Genomic DNA, 26697 nt, shown 5'->3' with positions numbered 1-26697 from the left:
ACTGTGCGTAGTTGTGTCACAGCTGATTGAGACAGGCTGTGATGGCTGCTGTAGCCATGGCTTTGCATTCATTGCTGGAATTGTGGCTGTGACACATTAGCTTAAACCTGGTAAAACACTTAACTGCACACAGAAACTGTGAGTGCACTAAAGTCTTGGCTGAATATTACATTGAACTTACTGAGCTCCTCTGATGCTTTAGTAACACAACTAACAGAACACACAGTGCTGTTGATCACATAGACTGTAAAAAAATATGGACTGCCATGGCTTCTGGGCGAATTCGTCAGTTACCATCTTGGTTTCATAAGGCCTGATCCTGGATAAATAGGAAGGTTGCATCAGGAAGGGCATTCACTGTGGCGATCCCTCAGGGAATAAAGGAGGGGCTTAAAAGTATCTTTAAGATAGCCATGCCCTACGACATCTAACATCTTTAACATCTTTACTGCCTGTTTTATTCTAACTAGGACAATATTAAAAGAGAGAGAGAGAGAGAGAGAGAGCACCATGGTGTATTAATAAAGAGACTTAGAGAATCTAGAGTGAGGGCAGAGTGAATATTTTCTTGTAGACTTCTGTAGAGTCTGCCTTTTTCTCCCAACCACAGCACTGCTCATTAGAAACATGAAGTTTTATTGAATAAATGGCTTTATTTTTCAGCCCTAGAGGCCATGTCCATCTTTAAGATGCAGTCTATAATTTAACACAGCTATTATGACTAATTTCAGTGGGAGCAGTATTGTAGCGTATTGAGCCATCTCCGTACCATCACAGATTCAACCACAAATGCATTTTTAAGTCTGAGCAGTAACCTCCAAATATCTGCAGAGAATATCTGGATATCTGCTACTATACACCAGGAAAAATGCAAACGGTTGCATATGAATACCACAAAAACAACTGCAAAGAAACCCAAAAGAAGGTGAGAAAAGCCCCCAGTGGTCTTTTAGGATTCAGATGAATACAAGGGAAAAATGAAGGCTGGAGAAATGTGTGTGGAAGCACCAGATTTAATCTTGCCTAGGAATTCGTCCAACCTCGATAGCGGCAATAAAACAGCGCTTGTTAACTTTCACTCCAGTGTTAATCCTTTACCGTATGATGCATTTTTACACAACATTAAAGGTTTGCCTTTGGTTGGCATGGGACCAGAATAAACAAACACACACACACACACACACACACACACACACACACACACACACACACACACACACACACACACACACACACACACACACACACACACACACACACACACAGAAAGACACTTCTTGCAGTTCTGGTGTCCTGGGCAGACACCCAAACTGTGGACAGCCTGGCCTGTGTCTCAAGCTGGGTATGTGCTGTTTCCTGTGTGTGTGGCGTGTTGTCGCCATGTCGTGGCTTGTGTCCTATTATCACCCCTCTCCCCCTTTCTCCTCCTTACCCACACGCACACACACACACACACACACACCTCTGCCCCCTTCTGGACTCGGCCAGCAGCCAAGACTGCAGCACTGGGACACTCCATTCACTCAGATTGGTGAGGTGAGAAGAGGGAGGGGGTGAGATGAGATGTGTGTCCCCCAGGATGAAAGCAGCTCTGTGGGGTCACAATGAGACACAAACAGCCACCAGCTCTGTCAGCAGCACCTACTGTCCAGGACGGAGGCTGAATGTACAGGAATGTGGTATTCACGCCAGAAACAACTGTGTAGTTTGTGTGAGTTTGTGTATCAAAAATCAAGTAAACGTGCAGCTAAACACTCACACAGAAGCTTTAACTTCCAAAAAATTATTTTTATTCTGAATGACCAATAAAATTATGGCAAATATTTACAAATAATTACTTCTTAGTTTCACATTACAGGTACATAAATGGAATAATTCACCAACAACAGTCACTCAGGTGGACGGATGGACAGGTATACAGAGTATGAAGAAATGCATCAAGCAAACTGCAATTTAATATTTCACAGTAAACTCAAAGCCATGAAATAAAATAACAATAATATTAACAATAAAAATATAAAAAATAATCATAATATCAAATTCACCATTTATTTTCAGTTTTCTGAACAAAACTGATCACAGTTCAGGAACAAAAATAAACAAAAAGTGAAGAAAAGAGAAAAAGAGGAAAAATCAAGTGATATGATATCTTTGGCAAATTCGCACTGCAGTAAAATACATTCAAATATTAAGACAACACACAACACACAAAGAGAAAAAACACCAAGTTTTGTTTGCAACTACTAGAAAATTGAATAAAAAACATACAGGTTTTCTTAAAGAAGCATTTCTTTTTACTTTTTTTTTTTTAAATCCTCCCCTCTAGAATATTTGAAGGCATTTCTCGTCTTCGTTTTTGTGTTTGCAAGTCTTTTTCTTCTATTTCGTATGGTTTTTGTACAAGAGTTTGTCCTTTAAAACAGGCATCACAGGCTTTGGTGAATGTTACAGATATGTTATCTTTTTTGTCCCGTTTTAATTTTGAAGAATAGAACACACTGAATCGTTGGACCCGAATTTAATTTTTGCCTTGTTTGTTCATTTTTTAAAATTCATATTTTATTGTATTTGGACCAAAATGTCACAGATATAAATATCTCTTCAAAACCCCAGATAGGAAGTCATGGACACAAAAAAAACTCCAGATTGTTACACGAAAGGCCACAGTAAGGTGAAAAATTATGTATCTATTCTTTTTTTTCTTTTTTTTTTTGATTGAAACATCTGCTTAAAAAGCACAGTCGATTTTTGTAGGCTGAGTCGTGTGTATTACTCCTCTTCCACAGTTGAATAATATTAAGATGTACAGAACATTGTAACACTTCAGTATGAGATCTGTCCAGAGCCTAGTTATATCAGCAAGCATGAAACAGATTGTGCCACTAATTGCTGTCAAGATGTGATGCTGAATTCCCCTCAGGTTTTGGGAAGGCAGTAGCCTTCTTCATGGATTCATATTGAGATACAGTCAGGCAGTGCGCACTCGGCAAGAAATCATAATAAAGGAGGAAAAAAAACTCATTTGCATTTATTTCAGGTTCTTATTTGACTTGGAGCTGGGATCAAAATTCAGGATGCAATTTATTTTCATGGACAGTAAACTGTGGAAGTGCTGCAAATGAAATGTCTTTGTTTGATCTGAAACTGGTGTTTCTTTGTGTTTCAAAATGCTCTACAGCCACACGGAGAGAAAACAACATGAGATGTGAGATCTCACAGAATGTTCTTGACCAAATAAAGACGCCGGCAGCAATATTGCCATTGAAATGACCTCGCTTTGGCACAAAAAACACCCAGCTTGATTCCTATGCAGAATTTCTGACAGGACAGCGAGCATCACGTCTGAGGAGTCGGCGAGAAAAGTGAGAGAAGTAAGAAGGCGAAAGGATTAATAGGGCTGTCTGAAGAAAGAGGGAGGACTTCTGAGGAAGGTCACAGCCCTGAAATCAAGAGAATACCTTTAATATTCCTAATCCTGGTGGTGTTGCAGTGGGGAGAAGAGAAGAGACGGGGAGACAAGTGCATGAGATATGACGAGATTAGGGGTGAGGAGGGATGGGGGGTGAAAAAGGATGGGATGAGCTTCTGATGGCACAGCAGGTTTGGCCTCCCCTGGGGAACACAGGGGCATAAGAGGAGGGGCTACCACCACTTCGCAAAGGACAAAAGGAGGGAGCAAGAGTATGTCTGTACTTATATTTATGTGTGTGTGTATGTAGCTTCTGCCTGCCACGCTTTCTATAGTACCACCCACGATGACTAGTCCCCCCCTTCATCACTGCAGTCAATGTCATAGCTGCCAATCGAAACAGCTGCCGGCCAATGAGAATCCAGTCTCTTCCAATGTGAACCAGTCAGGTCAAAGCAATGGCAAAGCAAGCTGTGTCCCTATGAGATGCATAGTTAACCAACAGTCCTGTTAATGTGTCATTGGACTCTGGTCTACACCGAATGACAACCACTGAGTTTGACTTGTTTGATTTAGCAACTTGACGCAAGCGGACACACGAGGCACGACTGGATTTACCTCCTGAAGGAGAATGACTTTAATCAATTATTTCTTATTGTATGAGTCTGTATGTGTGTGAACATGTTTAGACATCTTTGTGAGGACAGAAAATTGGCATGCTACTATACTTGTGGGGACCAGCAGTCACTTATTGGGACAAAATGCCTGTCCCTAGGAGTTTGAAGGAATTTTTGAGGCTCAAAATGTGGTTTTAGTGTTAGGGTTACAATTAACTTATGGTTAGGCTTAGGCTGAGGGTTAGGCATTCATCTTTGATGGTTAGGATTAGGGTAAGCTGCTAAGGAAAGCATTATGTCAATGAAATGTCCTCACTAAGATATGAAACCGTGTGTGTTTCTTTTAAATACTGAGGTTGGAAAAAAGAAATTCATTCTATTCATGAATAAACTTGATATATTTCTGTCATGTTCTTGGCTTTTACTTATTTTATATATATATCTATATATATATATATAGATATATATATAGTTTAACCCTGATCTATGTTATGGATATCTCCCAGAATTTGAACTTTTCAGTCACCCATTTCAAAAATATGCAAATATTATGCACTTGGTTGATGTTCGGATATCTTTTAATGATCCTAAAGTTGGAAAAAATATCTCACTGTCCCTCTGACTAAGGCTTGCTGCAATCAAAAAAACCTCCTTGAGATTGATTTGGTTGATACCAGTTCACCTGTTGTTTTCATGGAAGATGCCGTCTTGTGATCCAAACCAGATATGAAGAGCATTTGCCTTCACCTTTTGATAGCAACCTCCTGCAACCACTTGCGAACTGGTCAGGGAACACACTTTTTCCATAGTTACTAGTGGTTACCAGTGGTTGCCAGTCTCACCAGTCTCCAGACCTATGTGATTGAGCCTTTAGGAGCTGATTTCCCAGCAACCTTTTGCAACCACTCACAACTCGTTGGGGGATACTGATTTTTACCTAGTGACTGGTGGTTGCCAGGATGTCACTAACCTGTCTAGGCCTGGGTGATTGGCTCTGTAAGCAGGTTTTTAGCCCATTAGCAGGTTCTGCATATACACATAGAACTGGAGTTGTGTCCTGTGACTTTGCTGACCCATTTCTTTATGGTCAGTGTTGTTACACAGACTCTACCACCCACTGAAAACGTAATCATCTTAGGAGCTTTATTAACAATGAAAAAAAAAATGCAGCATAAAGTCTGCCTACATGGTAGTTATGCCTGCAAATGCGAATGATAAATGTGAGTGTTCAAAAACAAAATGAACAAAAAAAGGATATTTGTTTCAAACAGTGACATTTTTATTTAATGAATTCATTTATTTTGTTGAGCTATGTCAAAATTTGGGGTTATTACCTAAAGATAACTAAGAATTTTTGAAATAATATCATAAAATTTAGAGCTATAGATGGGGGGAAATGTAAATAAAATAAATTCAGTGGTGGAAACAATCTTCCATGAGTGAGGAATCAGTCACTGACTTTAATACAACCAGGACTATTTTCTGCTTTTCATTGCTGGAGCTGCCAAACAACATCTTTGTTTTTCCTCCGGGTTTTGTGACTGAAAAATCCACATGCTGGGAGATGTATGGACTAATGTGGGTGCTGCTAGATCAGCTGTCAGAGCTGCGGTGACACTGTTGTTGCATTGTGAGCATCACTGTGAGTTATTGGTACTTTAATCACCTTTATTTATTTGTAAAAGGCTTTGTAAAATCTTCAAACCCTGTGTTTGCCTGGGTAAATAATAAGACTTCTGTTAAATGCGTTGCAGGGAGGGAAACTGAATCTAGTTTTAGTGACTCATAGTAGGTCCGGGGGATGTTGACATATAAAACTAAAGGCACTGTCCTTGTTTTCAGCTGGTGTGGTTCAGGTTCAATAATGCCTCAGAAGGATCAAGAGAAAAAGACAGAAATAAGGAAAGGCTCCCGCTGCGGTGCACGCTGGCAACACAGCAGGTGAGCCGTCATAAGAATCTTTCTTTAGAGTTGTGTATTCACAACTTTTAAGGTCTACAAATGTGAAAGGATCCACTCTATTACTATTTCAAAAAATCCCAGAAACAACAAATATTGAGAAACTAACAGCTTTGTTCAGGGTTTATAGTTATCGTATGTTTATAGAGCTATATATTATGCCTCACACTGCAGATTTGGTGCCTCCAATCTGTTTGCTAGTAGACACTACACAGTAGCAATGAAGCACTACACTCAGCCACACATACCAAAACAAAAAAGGAATCCAAACGCTCGCAGATGATGGCCAAAAACAACACCGCACACCTTAAGTCTTTTTATCATAGAAGAAAGCTTCGACACTAAAATCTAACTTCAAATGTGAATAACTGAAATCGCTATTGACATTGTGACTTCTCTTTCGCTGATTACTGTACAAGTCTGGTGAGGACAGAATTGAAACTGAAAGAAAGGTACAGGCTAAGGAAGATATTGCCCTCTCACAAGATCAATATATCGGCCCCTCAGACATTTGGGAAGGGAAAACACACTGATTTCAGATCTGTGCTGAGGGGCGAATCTGTCCTTGTTTGTCTGTGCGAGATGGGTAAGGCCTCAACCCTGGTGTCATGCATTGTCACAGCGCAGAACTGATGTGGCAGACAAACAAACGAAAAAAACAAATCAGGTTTACTTTTTTTTCACGAAAGCAGTACTTTTATAGAAACAATTTCAGGATGTCAAACAAGCACAAGGACACATACTCAAAACGGGGAAAAGCAGAAGAAGTACTTAATGGTTCTGAAAGGAAGCTGAAAAAGTAGAATGTCACCTTAAGAAGATGATTGAGTCTCTTTGTGCTTTTGTAAGAAGTCAGCCGATCCACTAGGGGGGCCCATCTTTGGGGAGTTTAAAGACAGAGATAGAAAGAGCAAGAGAAAGAGAGGGTGCCACTGCTTCCTGTTGGTCTTTGGCTGATGCTCGACTGGATCAGCAACAGGAGGGATGCTCCTGACATTGGGTCTGATCCAGTCTAGCACCAACCTTCGTTTGGACACTTAAGAAGCAAAAAAAACCACAGAAAACTTATTAAGTGGCACCTTTCTCAACTGATACCAGGCAACAAACTATAAACAGGAAAATCGCAATCTGATCACACTTATAAACAAAGACTTCTTATATTGAAAGTTTTTTCAGAATTCATATTTCACTGCATCATCGCCGTCTTCATCGTCACTATTCTAGCACAACAGCGTGACACTATTATAAATCATTACAGGCATTCACTCTCATCACGGAGTGCAGCACAGAAAAGCTTCTTAATATATTACTCTGTGTCTCCTCCATTATAAATAGCTCTTGATCAGGACTAAATCTCGTCTGGGGAGGTAGGATACCACCATCCTGTACTGTAACACAACCTGATGGAACTGATTTTGGTCCGATGTGAAGATGAGTACTGTTTGTTTTACAGTAGAGGGCTCAGATTTTAGGCTGTGCTTTCCTGAAAGGTCTCTCTATGTGTTGGTCGTTGGCTTTCAAACCAACTCAAATGCAAGTGTGAATGTAAGGCATGGATGTATTAAAAGAGCTGGGGCCTCATTTATACATTTTTATTATGTTCAAAGTTTGGTTCATTACTTATGTTTAATTATGTGATGACCATTATTTATAAATCTCAAACCAACCTAAATTAACGGCACCTGTATTTTCAGCAGAATTGTGGGTTTAAACAGAAATAACCAAGAACCAAAACAAAACACAGAAAACAAAACTTTTTAGAGGACAAGCTCTCTTAAGTAGATTAAGAGAAAAAAAAGAGAATCCAAATTTGCCAGTGAATCTGATTTTGATTAGCAGGAAAATCATGGACAGTTCAGACTTACAAATTAAGATTTTATGAATGTTTTCTTTCCCACTGAACTGATATTCAGTGGGAAAGAATCATAACTTCATGTTATAAATGAGGCCTTTGGATGCAGCGCTGTCATCCAGCACGTCCTTTCAATTTTTCTAGTGGTCAAACTCAGTATTGCAGCCAAAAATACCCACGCCTCAAAAAACTATCCCCCCCCCCATTTCCTGAATCTGCAGAACTACTAATGTTTCTACCTCTGATAGGTTGGCCCATAATCGTTCTGTTATGAATTTATCTGTGGACGTTGACATCCAGTATCCAGCTCTTCTTAATACATCCACTATGTGAGGACACAGTTTTCTTACCAGAAAATTGGATCATGCTTGACTTCAACTACTAAAACCCCACCCCTGAACAGCAAACATCCAGTCATGGTTTATTAACTATATTTAGGCGTGACAAGTTTTGGATTTTTCTACACGCTGAACCTGTGTGCATGGTGCAGCAGTAGCAATCACACACAGCATTTAAGGAGTCTTATCTTCTAAACTTCCAATCCTAAAAGTAAAGAATGAAGAAATGAGGTGAGATGCAAATGCTCGCTAGCTTACATACTGCATAGTGCATTGGTAACACAAATGGATTGGATAGTTGACAGTTGTGTGATAGTTGTGTTGTTATAAGCAATCCGCTGCTTTAAAAATGACTAGAAATTTAGAGCATGTGTACTCTGCAGAACTGGAAAGCTTGACCACTATAACAGTAATAAACGGGATAGGGCAGAGCGAACATGCGTGACCCCGAACGCTCCCTTTGAAATAATGTTATCTCATTTGATGAACATTTCTGAGGGTTCCAGAGGAAAATGTGTTGAATCTGCACCAGAACGAATAGAATGGTAACGATATGGGTGATTTTGGTCAGTCAAAGTTAGGATGATTGGATTGTCTTTACTTCACTGTAGCATGGCATAGAAAATTGATTGATTAATGTGCGGTCATAAAAATAGCCTACTGTTTGAAAAAGTTGATTTTTCTCTAATCAGCTCAAATAATTTCATCAAAAATATTCCCAACTGGAAAACAACATTTTACCCAGAAGGTCACAATACAGATAGTTTTAATGCTACACACAGTCCGCTGACTTTTGGTTTATGACTGGTTAAAAACTAGATAGGGATACGAAGGCTTGATAGTGTGGGAGGGTCCAAATTTCCAAAATCTACTTGTTTACATAATCAGTTATTGACCTTGCCATACCTGTGTCCTCACAGTAATATATACCCAAACAGTATTGTGCTGCAGCTCAGGAGTGTATTCGTTGGTTTAAGTGTCACTCAAAGAAAATGCAAACTTCACCGACGTCAAAGATTTGAATTCTTCTCCTCTTTGCAGTCCATGCGAGTTTGTACTGAGCGGTTCCGATGCTATCCATCCCTCCCTCATCTCCTTCTCTTCCTCACCCAGCGACTTCCTGTGTCTACACGAGGGTGTCAGTGGCGGTCGTAGGTGGAGGCTGTAGCGGTGGCAGCAGGGCCTGCCCCTCGTGATGTTGCGCTGTAATAATATGGTGATCCTGGAGAGAAAAAAAAGGAAAAAAATATGAAAATGTGATGTGAATCCAGGTTCTTTAACCTTGGTCTTTTTTCTTGTCTACATAATCAGATTATTAAAACCTGCAATTTCCGCCCTGTAAGAGCTGAAAGCAGAGAAAATACATCATTTTAAAATGGTGTTTGCTGAGCATTTTACAGGCAGAAACAGAGCGACGATGGGATTTATTTAACAGCTGTGTTTGATGGAGTCTAATAAAAGGTTTTTTTGTCTCTACTATTAAGGCCTAACTAACCATCAAGCATGATCGCTTCATTGTTAGTTATCAAGTGTTTGTATTTCCCATTCAAGCTACAGTTGACCACAGTAATCTGCTAGTGACCAAAGCAATCACAATAAGATTTGTGGTGCCACGCCCTCTATCCTAGCAACTGTCAGAAATTACTCGCTAACTGCTCAGAGGTTACCAGGCGGTCACTTATTCCACTGTGATAACAGGCTAAATGTATAATAAAAGAAGTTTATTAAATGTGTAATGAAAGACGTTTTGTGATATTTAAGGATTTTTTGTATTTAAAGTTTTTGAATCATTTCACACGAAAAAAGAATATTGAAGAAACTGCTTTCATTTGATCCCTTCAGTATCCTGATTAGCAGCTGTAAACCAGGTAAAACTGAAAGTGAACTAAGCAAGAATGTAGGCAATTATTCCTCTGTGGGCAGGAAAAGTACTTTCTCTTTCAAATAAGTTTGAGTAATCTGGAGATTTGTTAATACGATTGTCTTGTTCTTTTGCTCATTTCTCTTCCCCGTGGACTTCTGTCGCAATGTCATCACACTGACAGATCGCAGCAATTAACTTGGTCAGAATAATTTTTTTTTATTACAGTTAGAACTGATGTTTAAAATGACAAAAAACAGCAAGACAGCTGTAATAAATCTGAATTCTCCCTTAACAACTTACGACCTACTTAAATACGGTGTAAATGTGAAACAAGCAGCTTCAATTTTCTGTTGAGATTATATTTTACTTTGAATGTGAGCAGTGAAAGGCAGGGATGAGATGACATGAGCTGATGGAGCTAATGACAGAAAAAATAGTCTCTTTTTCATGTACCACCAATAAAATTAACTCCCTGACTCTTTCAGTCTCTCTCTCTCTCACACACACACACACACACACACACACACACACACACACACACACACACACACACACACACACACACACACACACACACACACACCATCTTAGTGACAGTCTAAGCTGACACACTGAGTACAGCTCTACTACTACTACTGATCCCCTGAGTCTATTCTCTCCCCAAGGGAGAGGTCAATTCAATACTGTAACCCCAAAGACACGCAGAAACCCACACTTACACACCTTAATACACACAGAAAAAAACAGTCACCTGCACACACACATCCACACCTGTCTCTGTTCCTTCCATCAATCAGCCTAGCTGTGTGTTGACAGGTTATGTCTGTCCACAGTCCAGGTAATCTCAGGAGCCTCTTTGGGGAAGTGAGGCATTAAGCCGACCTGACAAACTATTTAGTCTTACTCAAGGTTTCAGACGCCCTCTTCTCCCCTTTTGCCTCTTCTTGAAAAACTCCCCTTTCTTTCATGTCTCACCATTTTCCTCATCCGTTCCTTATCCTTTCTTTTGTATCCGAGGCTCTCCCTGCCCCTGCCTTCAATCTTAAGCCTTTCGGTGTCTCCTAATGTGCATCTTGTCCTCATATTATGTGTCCACTCATCCGTTATCATAAACTTCCGTTACAGTCTCACCGCATTTTTTCCCTTTTTGCATGCTCTACTGTCAGCTTTCCTCATCGCGGCATTCCCCCCGTGCATATACAGCACCTGCATGCTCACAAACACTATGCACTTATTTCTCTTGTACTCTCTTCATCTGCTTCATTTGTCTTTCTCCACCTACCTTGCATCTGTCCTGCCTGGCTGGTGAAGAGACTGGAGGAGCAGCCGATTTCCGTCCCCAGGAGAGACCCATAATCCTGCTGAAACACTGGGGACAGAGGGATGGAGGGAAGGAGGCAAAAGGAGAGGTGAGGAGAGGAAAGGGTGGGGCTAAGCTAAAGGTCATCACAGCCTGACCTCTCTCACCTATTGACCTTTTAAACCATCACCTTCTGACTGTTTCACCTTTAATCATGACCCCTGAAATGGCTGCTTAGACAATGACTTTGACACCGACTGTTTTAGCTCAGGGTTAAACACTAATGCGGAGATGTAAAGACAGCGTTGGGATGTCTTTCAGAAACACACATCAATGGTTTTGGAAGTTAAAGCAGCATCCATTTAAGAGAATGGATGCTGCCAAGATATCTAAAAACATTTGGGTTTTTTAAGGTAACGCTTGCTGCTTGTTGGAGTCCCTCAGATCAACACTGGTGACTCTTTGGGACTAAATGAGCTGTAACTGTTTGTTACTCTGCACCTTTTTTGCTTGGGCAAGCAAACAGCTAAGATTCTAATATATTATATTACTAACATAATTTCTTTAGATTAATTTTTAATCTAAAGGTGACTGAAACATGAAACAATAGGTGGTTAGAGTCACTTTCCTCCATGACACCTATATATATTTAAAAAAAAAAACCCAGTTCATTTAGTTCATTCCTCTCTTGCTATATCTGTTCTTCAGATCCATTCACACCTCAAATTGCCTGTCATTTAAACAAAAAACCCTCTGCAGACTGTCTGCTACATTACTACAAAGAATGAAATGTAATGCCATGGAAAAGATAAATAGAACAGTATTAGAGAGGGTGGAAGTGGGATGCAAGGTGGAATGTGATGCTACAATAAACAATATGGGATACACCAACCTAATAGGCTGGGGTTAGGAAATCTCCATGATTCATTGTACGTTGAATACTGCGGATGGGAATATGGACTTCCGGAAAAATCTCCCCCTGTAGGAGAACAGAAAACAGAGACACAAGACATGGTTAAAAACATTAAAGGACAGGGAGGACGATCCCGTCTTGGTTTGGATTTAGGTGACGACTAGCACAGTTTATATATATATATTCAGGATATTATTCTTATCTCATTTGGCAGGAACACATGCTTGTGGAAATACTTTGCTATCTGAAGCTTTAACCGGCCTCTTGTGTTCAACAGAATAGTTTGCAGACTAGCTGATAGGGACAGAACCGGAGAGCTCGGTGCGAATGTAGTGGTCCTGCCATACAGTGGATGATAGTGTAGCTTTTCTCCCTCATTTAATACTTACTGTCTGGGGTCTACTCTTCCTGTTGCCTTCCCCTCCTGCTTTTCCCATCACCCCTTCCTCTTTATTTTTCTCTCTCGTCCTCTGGCCCGCCTGACTGCAGCCCGCCCGTCACCCTTCACATCAAAACAACATTCTCCTCCATTTCTTCTCCTCTTTTTTTCTCCACATATCTCTGTTGACTTGCTCTCTTTTTTCACTCTTTTGCTCTTTCTTTTCTCCTGAACCTTCACTCCTCCCAGGGGATCCCTCTCCCATAGCTGACAGTCACAGACCCTGATGCCCCCTCCCTCCAACCACCACCCATTCCTCCTCTCTCCTTCTCGTTCTGTCGGTTCTGCCTCACTGCTCTCCAACACCCCCTCTGAGTGTCAGCCCCCCTGCTGCAGAGAGAAAGACAGAGAGACAGAGAGGGAGAAGGCGAACAGCAGAAGAGAGTTGCTTGCTTAATGAAGGTATGATATTAGACAGAGCGAACAAAAAGGAGGATAATTTGCCTGAGAAGTGCTGAGATAAAACGTGCCGGAGCTGGAGAAGCAAAGTTTGTAGATTATCTCCTCGACTCATTCCAGTCAGCTCATGGAGTCGTGCAGCTTTGAAAATGCGCTGAGAAAAATTCAAATGCCTGCGCTGTTTGTGTGTGCGTGTGTGTGTATATACATATATACACAAAACAAGTTTTCTTTGTGCTAGAGTGTGCATTTATGTGCGCGTTTAGCTGCGTCTGTCAGGTGGGGTCGGGATGTTGTCTCCATGGCATCCCTGAGTGCGAACATCCTCTCCCTTGTCATCACCGTAGTGACGGCAATGTGTCAGGTTGTTTAGGAGACGAGGGGCGGAGGGGAAAGAGGAGGGGAAAGAAGGCTCAGGGGTCTCCCTGGTGTAGCTCAGTGTCAAGGTCGCGCACACACACACACACACACACTGTCAAAAACAAACACACATACACACAAACAATCACAGCACACGCATAAACATCCAGCAAACCAAAAACACGCGCACACACAAATATGCTGTCAAACCTGAGGACAGGACGGGGTGAGCGCAGGGGGACAGGGTGACAGGGTTACCCATCTTTAGACGTGCTGTTCCTACATGTCCACTGAGAGTGTGTGTTTCTGCGTGTCAGCCTGTGGGTGTGTGTGTGTTTGTCACAGACTGAATGACTGGGAATACAACTTGTAAACAGCATTGTTTTTTGACTGTGCTTCACTCCCGTTTGTGTCTCTCCCTTTATTTTTCTGCAGTGTATTTCACACTGACCACGACCACCACTGCAAGTCTGAGAGAGAGAGCGAGCGAGCGAGAGAACAAGAATAGCGGCTGAGGATTGAAACACAAAAGCATCGTAGAAGGCGGAGTGGAAGGGAATGAATGAATTAGTCGTGGGTCACTGGTGATTCTCATTAAAAACAAATTACTAATGTTGAGGAGGGACAGCTGTGCTACTGTGGCTGGTTTCTAATGATACACACACACGCACACACACACGCTAAACAGAAGCGCAAACACACAAATATATGCACACAAACAGACACACGCACCACCCCCTGGGAGCACTGTCACCCACAGTGTAGACAGACAAGAAAGAGGAAGTGGTGAAGCTAAGTACAGCCTCTGAATACACACACGCTCTGACAAACATCCAGCAGGAACTTAGAGGATATGTACGCAGAGATGGGTTGACATGATGTGTGGCGAGAGATGACACAGTTACTGTAAGGGAAAGCTATGTACATTAAAAGTAAAACAGCTTTAGCAAGCGTGCTTTTGCTATTACTCATTTTGTGGTGACAAGTCTCCACTGTGGGAAGAAAAAGTAAGTCAGTAAGTTGTAAATATATTCATTTCAGTATGACCTGCTTTTAGGTTAGGTTTGAGGCAGTGGTGCATACTTGCACGCTTAATGGAGAAGTCTCCATACGTCAGTGTAAAGCGATGGAAACATGACTGTGTGTGTGTGTGTGTGTGTGTGTGTGTGTGTGTGTGTGTGTGTGTGTGTGTGTGTGTGTGTGTGTGTGTGTGTGTGTGTCTACTCACCAGGTACCATTCCAGTGAGGGAGGGGGTGGAGTAGCTGCCCTGTCCAGTAGGAGGGACATGAGGAGGGTAGCCTGGCAGAGTGGTGCTGGCTAAATCTCGACCTGTAATCAAACACACACACACGTTTTGTTGTCATCAGTGTCTTCCTGCTATAAGTGCTATTACACTGCCCTGCGTCAAATAATAACATTTGTACTGTTTTCCAGAAAATAATTAATATTACATAATTCACTGATGCTGATTGAAAAATGGCAATAAAACTATCATCACATTTAATTTTGTCACAAAATGTGAATCCAATTTTCGCACAGGGTCCATTTTTACTCATTAAAATTCAGCTTCTTTAACACAGTTCACATATTTTTATAGGTTTCTTTTAACTGGACAGAATAAACAATTGACATGGATGCAAAGTTACTGCTTTTGTGCAGTAGGACAAAAGGCTGGCTCTGGAGCGATATGGATCCTACTCACAACCCACTGCACCCAAAGGATCTTCAGCATCACCAGAATAAATAAAGTCATCATCCATTAGAAAGAATGGAATAAGATCCTTCTCACAATGCCTATAAGAAGAAAGTTCAGTTCCTGGAGCCTTTCTCACTGAGTCTAGACTCAAGCATCTCATATATATATATATATATTTTTTTTTAATCAAAAGCCCAAAATTAGTAAAGACCAAATGACAGGTGTCAGTGTCAGTATTAATTCTAATTTAACATAATCACATTAATGTGTCCTGGGTTTAATGACTTTAATTGTCTCTTGTTGGACCAGAAGAAGATTTTTACTGCTAAAATACATTTAGCAATAAGTATAAATGCTATAGAAGCAAAATCTTTCTCACAGTGACGAGTGATTTCAATTAATATCAGTTAATAAAGAAGGTAAGCAGTGTTTTTTTTCTACTAAATCATGCAGGAGCGGGCCATCCTTTTTGCCTTTTGTTTCCTCCAGTCCTGTTTCCCATCTCCTGGCATCTATTAATTTAGCAACTTCCCCCGTCTCTCGTTACCTGAATCTCCCCCTCCTTGCTCTGTCTGTCACTTGGTGGATAGGATATATAACTGCATTAGACTACATGACAGTGTGTCGACCCAAATCATTTCTCTATGTTTGCGCGCAGTAGACACTGGAAGTGCGTGGAGAGGGTGCCCTCCATTCATCATCATCATATACACACACTCAACCACACACACATGCATCAACACCCTCCTCCTGCCCCCTGCACACACACATTTATCATCATCATAAACAGCTCGGATGCTAACACCATCAATCCCATTCACTTCCCTTCCACTTAACCACCACTAACTAAGTGAGTAGGAGGAGGAGGAGGAGGAAAGGGGAATAAGGTGGGAGAGGAAAATACAGAATATTAAAAACAAGAGGAACAGAAATAGCAAAAAGCAAAAAAGAGCAAACAGGTACGAAAATAAGAGAGGAGGGAAATGTGCTAGAAGGTCAACAGCCATGGTAGATAAATATTTGTTTTCATGAGATAAAGTAAGATGGTTTGGACATATGACAGGGAGGGTTAGTGGATATATTAGAAAAAGGATGTTGAAAAAGGAGCTGCCAGGCAGGAGGAAAAGAGGAAGATGAGGCAAGATGGAGGACATGCAGGGGGTTGGTGTGGAAGAGGTGGAAGCTAGGGACAGGGTGAGATGGGGGCAGATGAATGGCTGTGGTGACACCTAAAGAAGAAGTTGTTGAGTAAAAGCAATATCACAGTATTAGTTTTCTCCATCTCCTGTATAAGCAACCATCCTGCACTCAAAAGTATTTTAAAGAAAGTATTAAAAGCTTAATTCGGTCGTCCAGTATGGCAACCTAGATTTATAATGTCACAATCTACTTTAAGTATTTTATAAACTGCCTGTACATTATATTTGTTTGAAATTTGTGGTGCATACATTGAATAAAGACTCAAGAACATAGACTGTATAGTAAAGATGGACATAGGAGATTGGCATGAAAAGTGTAGCCAATGCAGAAATGCTTTAAACTAGCAGTACCAATAATGACCAGCAGAGGGCAATTCCTCAGGTCTGATTGTGTAGAAGTGTGTAGAAGAAAAACATCCAATTGTTCAGTTTATTTATTACTTTTTTAAACGTTTTCCTCACAGGCTTTTATTTTTTTAGTGGTATTTTTCAATACAGCATGATGAAGATAAATTATGATTTTTAGAGTACAATAAGCAGGGTGTGCTTTAGGGATTTACTACTCTTGAGTTGACAATTCAAAACAATGTAGGCCTGCATTGTGGTTTTTCAGTCAAATCTATACCTTGCTTGTTTATGAGTTACACAAATACACATCTGGTCGGATTTTTGTTTTTTGCTTTTTTTTAGTAAGCATGTTTTGTTAAATTATCATAATTAATATCACACTGAATACACAATGCAATCTGCGAATCAAGCTAGCGACTAATGTGAGCATTAGCTTAATAAAGGATCATTTTAAAAGACTAATAAAGAATATGAAACTGCAGAGCAGCAGTCCACAAATAAACAGGCGATATCTAATGGCTAAGCCAATGTTACGTAAGTGGACAAAACATTCATTGTAAAAGGTCCTGCTCTGGTCAAACAAAATTCAGCCAATAAAAGCAGCACAATGTTGTTTTAAGATAACTGCTAATGTTGGCGTGCTAACATATCTAGACTAATATTAGGATTTTTAGTAGACCAGGGCTGCCCTCGGTCACAATTTTTTCATAATCTTTGTGTAAAGAATTTTTAGATTTTGTTGGCATAACCTCTTCTTGCACTGGGGTGGAATGGCTGGGATGAGAATTAGCACCACGAAGTCTGACTGAGTGGTTCTTCACTGGAAACCAGTAAAGTCCTCTCTCCAGGTTGGGAACAAACTGCTGCCCCAAGTGGAGTAGTTTGAGTATCTCAGAAAAAGCGGAGCAGGAGATTGGCAGATGCATTAGTCTAATGTCTGCAGTGATGCAAAGGCTATAACCACATGTTGTGGAGAAGAGAGTTGAGTGAAGAGCAAAGCTGTTGATTTATTGGTTGATCCGCATTTCTACCCTTGCCTGTGATCATTGGCTGTGGGTAGTCGATGAAAACCTGAGGATGGATTGATCAATGGATGGATGGAAGGATTTTATTGCAACCCATCAAATATTTGTTGAGCTATTTCACTCAACACTATTTAAAATATCTAGTTTCATAAATAAAAGGTCTGTGACCAAGGAAGTTGAATGGCGGGCAAACATTGTCATGTCTATGGATAATGTGGCCTCCAATTACATTTCAGCAAGCATACATAGATTAAAAATCCCAACTGTACATGTCCCCATGCTAGGGAAAGTGGACAAATGGAGCAATAAAAGAAAAACTGCATTTATGGTTCTAATCAACAAAAAAATTTATATCTTAAATCCTTTCATTTTTCTGTCCTCTTTACTTCCTATTTCCCTCTGCACCTCCCTCCCTACTTGTGTTTCTCCCTCACATATTGCTTCCCTACTCCAGCCTCTCTCTGTCCCTCTCCACCTCCTCTCTCCTGTCTCGTGTAGTAAAGTTTTTCTCTGTGTTTGACGCGACAGCGAGGCATTAGTGCAGACGGGCTACTCATCCGCTCAGGGTCAGTGCACAGGGCAAGGAGGAGAGGGAGGAGAGGCTGAGAGAGAGGAGAGATGGACTCTCTACAGCCCAACTTAGAGGGGGCAGACAGGGCCAGATCCTCTGAGGTGTGTGTGTCCGTGTATATGCATGAGTGTGTATGTACGCGAAAGCGCACACAGCGTATTTGTGCATATGTTTGCCAGTTGTATTGATGTATCTGTTCTCCACAGCTTTCCTGCAGAGGTCAACGAACAAGTACAAGTCTCCTCCACGCTCACTTGCAGCTACAGATGAACACACATCCTCTGCCTCTCTTACTCTCATACTGTCTGCCTATCTAACTCTCCCATTTCAGCCAGCCATCAGAGCAACACATGTCAAACCTGGAGGGATCAAGCGGGCACAGTGTGTGTCCCTTTGTGTGTTTTTGTGCTATAGTAGACTGGGTGAAGTTCAGGATAAAATAAAATGCCCTACAGATTTGGAAAGACCTTAGAAAGGAGGGATGAGAGTGTGAGTGTTGCTCTACAGCATGTGTCCAGTGTATCACCACTTCAAGGATGCAATAACATTGCGTCAAACACACAGACGTCTGATCCCCTTGAGGGAGCTCTATTCTCAGGGAAAAGACAGGCAAGGAAATGTATGCATAATATTCAGAAGGTGTGTGTGTGTGTGTAACAGAATGTGTGTGTTTGCATGCATAAGCAGAAATGGAAATTTTTATCTCGCTCTCTTTTGCTCATGCTCTCCGTGTCCCGCTCTTTCTCTCTTCCAGCACGAGCAGGTAATATTCCTCAGTGGTTTCAGGCGGCAAAAACGAGCCCATTCCCAGATATCCCAAATTCCCAGCTCTATGATTCCCCTCATTACAGATGGGAGCGTCAAAGCCTTGTCCAAGTGCTCCCTGGTCTACTCTTAATTAACCACTGCCTCTCCCAGTGCCCCTAAATGGAAAAGGAGGAATAGACGAGGCTCTCACTTTTCATCCATCCTTCCACCTTTCTTTTCCTCCTTCCTTCTGAGTTTCCTTCCTCCTTTGAGATCCAAAGCATTAAGCTCTTTAAGCCCTGACAGTTGTGGAGCTCCTGCCACTGCTGAGGTAGACTTAAAAAGCCTTTACTTTACTCTCTGGGTGTGTGTGTGTTGTTTAAATACGACTGTCAGAGCTCCAGCTGAGGCTTGACTCTAAAGTATAAAACACCAGAGTTTTGTCTTCTGACTCAAATATTTTATGGAATTTTTATGTGTGAATTATGGGATTGTGCAGCAGTAGGTTAGCAGTTTTAATCCTAAAACAAAACAAAACAAAACAAAACAATCCTTTAATTCTCTCTTTAAAAAAAAAAAACATTCACATTGTTTGTGTAACCAAATAGGAGGGTAGTAATTATAAATAGTACACATGCACTACTTTTTTAGTCTCTTTCATACATAAAATATCCACAACAGATCATTCCACTTCTAAGACGTTTGCTCCTCTAAAAGGCAAAAGCAACATGAAGAAAAGAAATGTGTACAGAAACTGAGTGGAAACGGGTCATTACTAAGTGAAGCTGAGGTTGGAAAAAATAAACGAGTACAAAACTTTATAGGAAAATTAACATTGATATGAAAACCCTTTATTTAGTCATTTCAAAATGTCTTCAGAGGTGAAGTTAAGATTATTAGCTAGGTGTAACTTTTACCTGGAACTAGTGAGTAGGACTGTGGACCGGAGACGCTGGCTCCTAACTCTGCCCCTGTGCCCGGATTGGCCAAACTGTTCTTCATCTCATCCAGTCCTCCTGCTAATGAAGCCATGGCCGAATAATCTGACGTCTGGAAGAAAGGAGGAAGTAAACAAAGTGTAAACTTATTAACAAAACATGAAAAAAACAAGTACATGTTATGAGGCTAGCTTGCTGTTAGATCTAACGCGGATGCAGTGTTTGTTACATCCTGCTACATTTCCAGCATGCGGCACTTTCCTCAGAGCAGAGAGCAAAAGCGCTTTAGAATGAACACAAACTCACAGACACACACACGCACATACAGAAACACACCTACAGCTGAGAGTTTATTGATCTGTTTACAAAGACAGGGATTTACTGTACAACCAAGTCCAACAGTCTATAACCACAGGATCAGCTTGCTCTTTCTCTTCATCCCTCACACACACAGGATACATAGACACGCGTATATATATCCACACATACGCGCTGGCATTACATAGACCACGGCTAACACAAAGCCTCTTGTCTCCCCAGATACCAACAACAATAAGAACTGTGATCATCTCAGCACACCTACACACGTTCTCCCAGTGGTGTTAACCCAGCATACACACACGCTGCAAAAACTTAAAAAGCACTCAGAGAACGCTGAAGTGACAAAACAATATGTTACTGTCTGAATGTACAAGTTTAAAAAAAAGGGAGGCTGAAAAGAAATAAAGAAACATGTGATAATGTGATCCAGACAAAAAAAAAAGCACTGCAAAAAAATCAAAACCCACAAACACATGAAAGGAAATTAGCTTAACTAGCAAGACACACAAAAGAAGAAAACCAGAAAATGCAACAGTATGGTCGTACAGTACACAAATGTCAAATAACTCACTGTCCACAACATGGATTATGATCTTTGGATCATACGGACAAAACTTTGAAAGAGGTCTTTAATAACCCAGCCTGGCTGAAAGGCAGTGAGATGGGTGGATAATGGAAACTGTCCGCTCACCTGTGTTTGACCCCAGCACAGAGTCACCACCCATCCATCCTCATTTCTCTACTAGACAAGTGTGTGTGTAATTATGTGTGGTCCAGGCATTACTCATCATTCAGGGACTTAATTCACTGTACACAGTGACTTACTGGGGACATACCCCTTATTGGGACAAAATCCCCGTAATGCAAATTATTACATTTTAAGGTAATATATGTCTTTTTCGTGGTGTTAGGCAAGTAGGTAAAGGTTAAAGTCATGTATTGACCTCTGAAGTCAGAGATACGCACGTTACCATGTGTGTGTAATAATAATAATAATAATAATAATAATAATAATAATAATAATAATAATAATAATAAAGTCTTTCCAGAAATTGACGCTTGAAAAAAAAAAGGTTGGCTCTCATGCTCATGCAGCATCAGGAGGTTTAAGCTGATCTGTTCCTTAAAATGCAGAAAAGGAAGTAACATCATGAGTAAGTCAGTGGAGAAAAGAGGTGCACCACAAATAAAAATGTGGGGCTTACAATAAAATATTTAAGTCCATTCCTCGGTGACCTTGAAGTTTATCCTCGTTGCTTTGAGACAAGTGATCATATAAATAAACCTTGCATTACAGCAACAAGCAAATGCAAACAAAGCATAGAAGCAAACACCATTCATTACTCTGTGGCCACAATTAAGACTGTGTAGAGAGGTACATTCAGTCATTTGCTCATTAAATCTGTCTGTTGTGTTAATTGACTACTGCGAGGTAAGCTTTAGCTCTGTTTTAGGTAAGAGTTCATGTCACATGAATGTTTCTGCAGCAGTGTTTTTAACCGGAAAGCCGTAATGACTGAGCTAACTAAACTGCTCTCAGTCAGCTTCAATTAATTTGTGTATGTACTAAATAGCCCTACTCACAGTATTGGAAAAGAGACACATATTCATCTAGAGTTCACCAATTAAATATAAGCATACAGTGTATGATTATTTAGGGGTGGCCTAAGCTTAGTAAGTTGGTCATTAAATTCTCCTCCTGACTGCATTTTGAAGCACACTTGACCAACACACTGAACCTCAAACTGTTCCCACTGTATGAGTAAATAGAACTGAGCAAATGGAATATTGCACTTTATTGCATGAAATTCCTTCTGTAGTTTTTTCTCCATTCTGTTACTACTGACCTGTGTGTGTGTGTGTGTGTGTGTGTATGTGTGTGTGTGAGTGTACACTAATGACACCAATCAGAATTTCCTTTAGGTGATGAGGTGAGAGTTTTGCACTGACCCTTTTAATACGTCTGCATCTGTGTGTGTGGAGGTGTAAGTGTAGGCGTGTGTTTGTGCTCACTGACCTCTTAAACACCCCTGTGCTCGTCAACACACAACACAACCACTGGACTGTGACCTGTCAAATAAGAGCTTACGCAGTACACTACACACATCCTTCCTCTCTCTCTCTCTCTCTCTCCCTCTCTTTGGACTTCAGACGCACTTTTAAGCTCTCTTTTCTCTCGCACATCAAACACATCACACCTGTAGTTTCTTCACCCAATCATATGAGCTATCACTGCACAGCCGCCCGCCCGACCCTCCCCCCCTTTCTCTTGGCCGCTCTCTGTCTTATTATAATGGTGTCTAATGTGTCCATGTATCCGTGTGTAGATGGGGGCCAGGCAGCAGCAGCACCAGAGAAGAAGGGGTCTGCCGTGGTAATTGGCCATGATGAAGTTTGGCCAGTGGGGTGACAGGCCCGCTAAGGAAGATGGATCATTCTCATTCGCCCCCGTAAATGTTGTCAATTCCACCGCTCATACAGCGCCATCAGCCCTCATCAAAGAGGAGGGACGCAGCTGCCGGGCCATGGAGGGGTTGGGGTTTGGGGTTGGCGATGATGATGGGGAGGGGTTGTTTGGGGCAAGATGGGAGGATGCAAGTAAAGGTGGCAGGAGGGGGACCTGGTAGATATAATAGGTCGCTATAAAGAAATAATAAGGAATAAGGAGGAGACAGGAAATGGGGCTGAGATGGAGGGAAATGTTAATTGATTCATAAATTAGTGGGATAGAGAAAAGAATGTAGAGCAGGGCACTCAGCAGCAGCAGCATCCCACCAATATATGGTAATACTGAGAACTTGGTCATTTTTAGTTTTTCTTCTGTGACCAATGAGTTAAAGCATTTGAAGTTAACTAACTCACAAACCTGACATTGCTTTGAAACCTAAGTCTTCACATTCTTGGATCTGTCACCGAAAGTAGACTCCCTGGATCAAATTTCACTTCATTACTCCACTAAAGTTACACATCATGGACAGCACTCACTGCTTTCAGTGTTTTATTTTCATTTTATATAAATGCAGCACTTTTTTAAGGGTATAATATACACAGTTTCTCATTGGTTGATTATTGCTGTCTGCTTCGATGCATTTTCTCCTTTCTTGTTTCGTTAACTCTGTCTTCTAAAGGGTTAGCAGATAGCAGTCCTTTATCATGACACTTTAACTCTTTAAAAGCAGCTGCACTCAGTTTTAATCTCACTCGTTCTATCACCGTCTCACTTCCACGCAGCAGCTTGGTCTGCTGTGTCAGAAATGGGACAGATGTGCCCAACTCAGCCAGAGACACACACATAAACACAAACAAACACACAAATACACACACAGACCGCCCCTGTTTGTACCATTTGCATATTAGTATTTCCTATTTTCACCACTTCCAAAATAGCTCGTGATTTCTCCATCTCCCACTCTCTCTCTCCCATTTGCCACAGTGGCTTGAGTGCTCCTGATGGAAAATTGCTTGACTATAAACAAATACAATTCCCTCAGTGGCCCACAGACTGAGACAGGGATTGCGGGGAAGGAATTTATCTGTGCTCAAACTGAGCGTGGCAGCAAGGGGAGGATACTCATTTCCAAACAGGCGACTCATGGAGGCTCAGCTCCTTATGAGTCACGAGGCCGCTCTAGGCCACATGAGTGGAAATTTTTACATTTTTTATAATTAATTAATTTATCTAAGTTTTGCAGTTATTTGCTGTTATACTTCTTGTATGCATGATAAAAAAATAAAAAAAAGTTTAGTGTAGTGATTACACAATGACACAAAGTCTGCTCTTTTTCATTCTACACAAATTTGAGTTGCATGGTTGATGCGTCTGATCATACTTAAATAGTTTCAGTGTTAATAATAAAATGTTGTGGCTTTGTGCATCTAAATCCAATCTTCAACTGAAAGCTACTTTTAACTGCGTCCAGACGCCCTTCCTGGTACAACCCCACAGGGATTTGTGTCTCCTCCTCTTTTACTTTTCAGTTAAATGTGTGAACCACTACACTCTGGAGCCATCAAATCCAATCTCTAACTCCACTGTGAAATTTCCTACAGGATACTTTAATAAGCTCATGCTATAAAGAAATGAATTTAGTGTTATTTCTAGTTTCCCGACTACTAAAAAAAAAAAAAAAAAAAAAAAAAAAAAAAAAAAAAAGTTTCCCGACTACTTGTTTTCTCTTGATTTATTATTTGCTGTGTGGGGAAAACATTCTGGGGCCAATGATAAGATGAACTAGCTGAACAGACCCGAGATGCATTCTTCATTTTTGCCTTTAGTGCAGCAGTAAAGAGGAGGAGAGGGGAAGACACAAAGGGCCAAGGGGCGGATTCAAACTGGGGCCGCTGCATTTCAGCCACAGGGCATCTGAGCCAAACTGGAGCCCAAGATAGAAATCCTTTTAAGTAAAGAAAAAAATCTATAATTTCAGTCTCCTTTTTCTCCGTCCACATCTCAGTGTAAACTGGTTCGTACTGGGTTGGGCGTTTGGACCCAGGGCAGCACGGATGGGCGGGGGTGCTGTCAGCCCTGCTGATTTATCACCTGGGTAATAGAAAGTGATTGAAGGGAAATTCAAATGAACTCTCTCTGACAGGCACACATGCAGACACACATACGAGCACGCACACATAAATTAATAGCGGGGCTTAATAGACTACAGGGTGAAGTGGAACAAGAGCAGGAGAGGCAGATGAGATAAAAGCAAGGCTTGTTAGGAAAGAAAGATAAAGAAAAAGGTCTGAAATAAACAGGATAGACAAGTAACTACTGCTGACAGATAAAATAAGATTTGCTTGTGAGCGGTATTGCTTTTGGTCTCTTCAAGTGGGACGAAGGAAGACAAAATAATGAGTGAGCCTCATGTTTTAGTGCAAGAAAGCTAGAAAATAATGAGGAGCTTGACGTAACCACTGAGATTACAGTTTATTAGTATAACACCTGAATCTGAGCCTCTTGCTCTTCTGTCTTTACTTTGGTTTTCACAGTCCTGGACACGTCTTTGTCCGATGCGCACACACTGACTCGCGCTTCATAAAAGACGACCCCATACAAAACATCACCAGCAGGGCCAAATCTGTCAGGAATGTCAGTCGCCAGGCAGGGTGACCCTCCTTGACCATAACCCCACCAATAGTGGTTACTGCGCACACTCACGCACATGTACACACACCTCAGCCCACATACCAAAGAGCCTAAGCTGTGGCTGTCAGCGTTAAGGCTAAGAGTGTCAATCATTCCCAGTGGGAAAAAGGGGGGTTAGCAGAGGTGGAGGACCAGATAGTCATGTAGATTTGTGTGTGTGTGTTTCTGGGTATGCGGTTGTGATTGCTTGGATCTCTTTGTAATGCACTTCTTAAAGCCAGTTTGACCCCAGTTTGATTCCCCTATCCCAGACGCCGACCCCAGTGGCTTGACCGGGCTCAGACAGGACACTGACCTATGAATCATGGGTATTATAGTCTTGAGTCCCAGTCTATAGCGCTACTACAGCCAATTCCTGTCGACCTCTCGCCCTGTGCCACTCAAGTCCCCATGTCGGTCAGAGGGAAGAGAATGGACTAAAAAGCCAAACTCTGCCCTGCAGGTCTAAGGCTGCAGCCTATTTATGCTTCCATATACTCCGACTCCTCAGGAGTTTGCTTGTACTCTTGCCCTTGACACTGACTGAATAAATAAACCAGAAGCAGCGGCAGCTTGAAAGCTCGCTGAAACAAAAATGTCATTTTGAAACATTGGCCAAATATTTCCTTAATATTGACCGTTGGGCTGCTGATTAGAAGGCATCTGAGAAAAGGTAGAGAGAATACAAATGCTAGCTTGTTGTCATTTTGTTATTCAGCATACCACTTACACCTGTCTATTCCACTCAGATTTACATTAATTTACTCCTGTGAAAGGGCGGGAGGTCAATTTAGATGCAACATTAGGACACACAGACACACCCTTTCTCGCTCTCGGTTTTCTTGTCTCGTTTTTTCTCTTTTTTCTCTCACATGCAAACGATCACACGCATATGCAGCACATTCCCAAGACGCATCAGCATGCGGACAGCGGCACTGCCGTCCCACCAAGCAGCAGGAAGTGAGGTCATAATGAGAGTCGGGTCAATATGTTCATTAACCCCTGTAGCGTGTCTACATTATAGGAACATCAATAGAGCAGGTCTGACTCATCACAGTGTCTATCAGACCAAAGAAACTCGCAGCGGTTTGTCAAGCCAACAGTGAAAACACGACTTGATGCTGACACTTTGAGAGCTCACAGCAACATGAAAGAATTGGGAAAAAACAGGATGAATGAAGCGCTTGGATAGAGAGAGAGCTTTTTTAAAATGGGATTATTTGTTGTGCAATGTGACAGCAGTCAGCAACATTGACATGGCATGGCAAGGCATAGCAGGCAG

The 26697-nt window shown here is 41.3% G+C and overlaps 1 protein-coding gene across 2 annotated transcripts in view; it reads right to left on the bottom strand.

Moving 5' to 3' along the window:
• Positions 1-1798: 1798 nt before the first annotated feature.
• The window catches only part of pax5 (paired box 5), a 56665-nt gene continuing 31766 nt past the window's right edge, over positions 1799-26697 (bottom strand). For both annotated transcript variants that reach the window (XM_039614039.1, XM_039614040.1), the window contains exons 7-11: positions 19955-20087; positions 14679-14780; positions 12232-12318; positions 11322-11408; positions 1799-9397 (exon numbers count right to left, since the gene is read on the bottom strand). In XM_039614039.1, the coding sequence (XP_039469973.1) occupies positions 9315-9397; positions 11322-11408; positions 12232-12318; positions 14679-14780; positions 19955-20087 (492 nt within the window). In that variant the 3' untranslated portion in view covers positions 1799-9314. The remainder of the gene's footprint in view (positions 9398-11321; positions 11409-12231; positions 12319-14678; positions 14781-19954; positions 20088-26697) is intronic.

This window comes from Oreochromis aureus, linkage group 6 (assembly GCF_013358895.1).
Source record: "Oreochromis aureus strain Israel breed Guangdong linkage group 6, ZZ_aureus, whole genome shotgun sequence".
NCBI classification, from domain to species: domain Eukaryota; kingdom Metazoa; phylum Chordata; class Actinopteri; order Cichliformes; family Cichlidae; genus Oreochromis; species Oreochromis aureus.
Note: the sequence above shows the minus strand (reverse complement) of the source record. Positions and strands in the feature narration are given on the sequence as shown.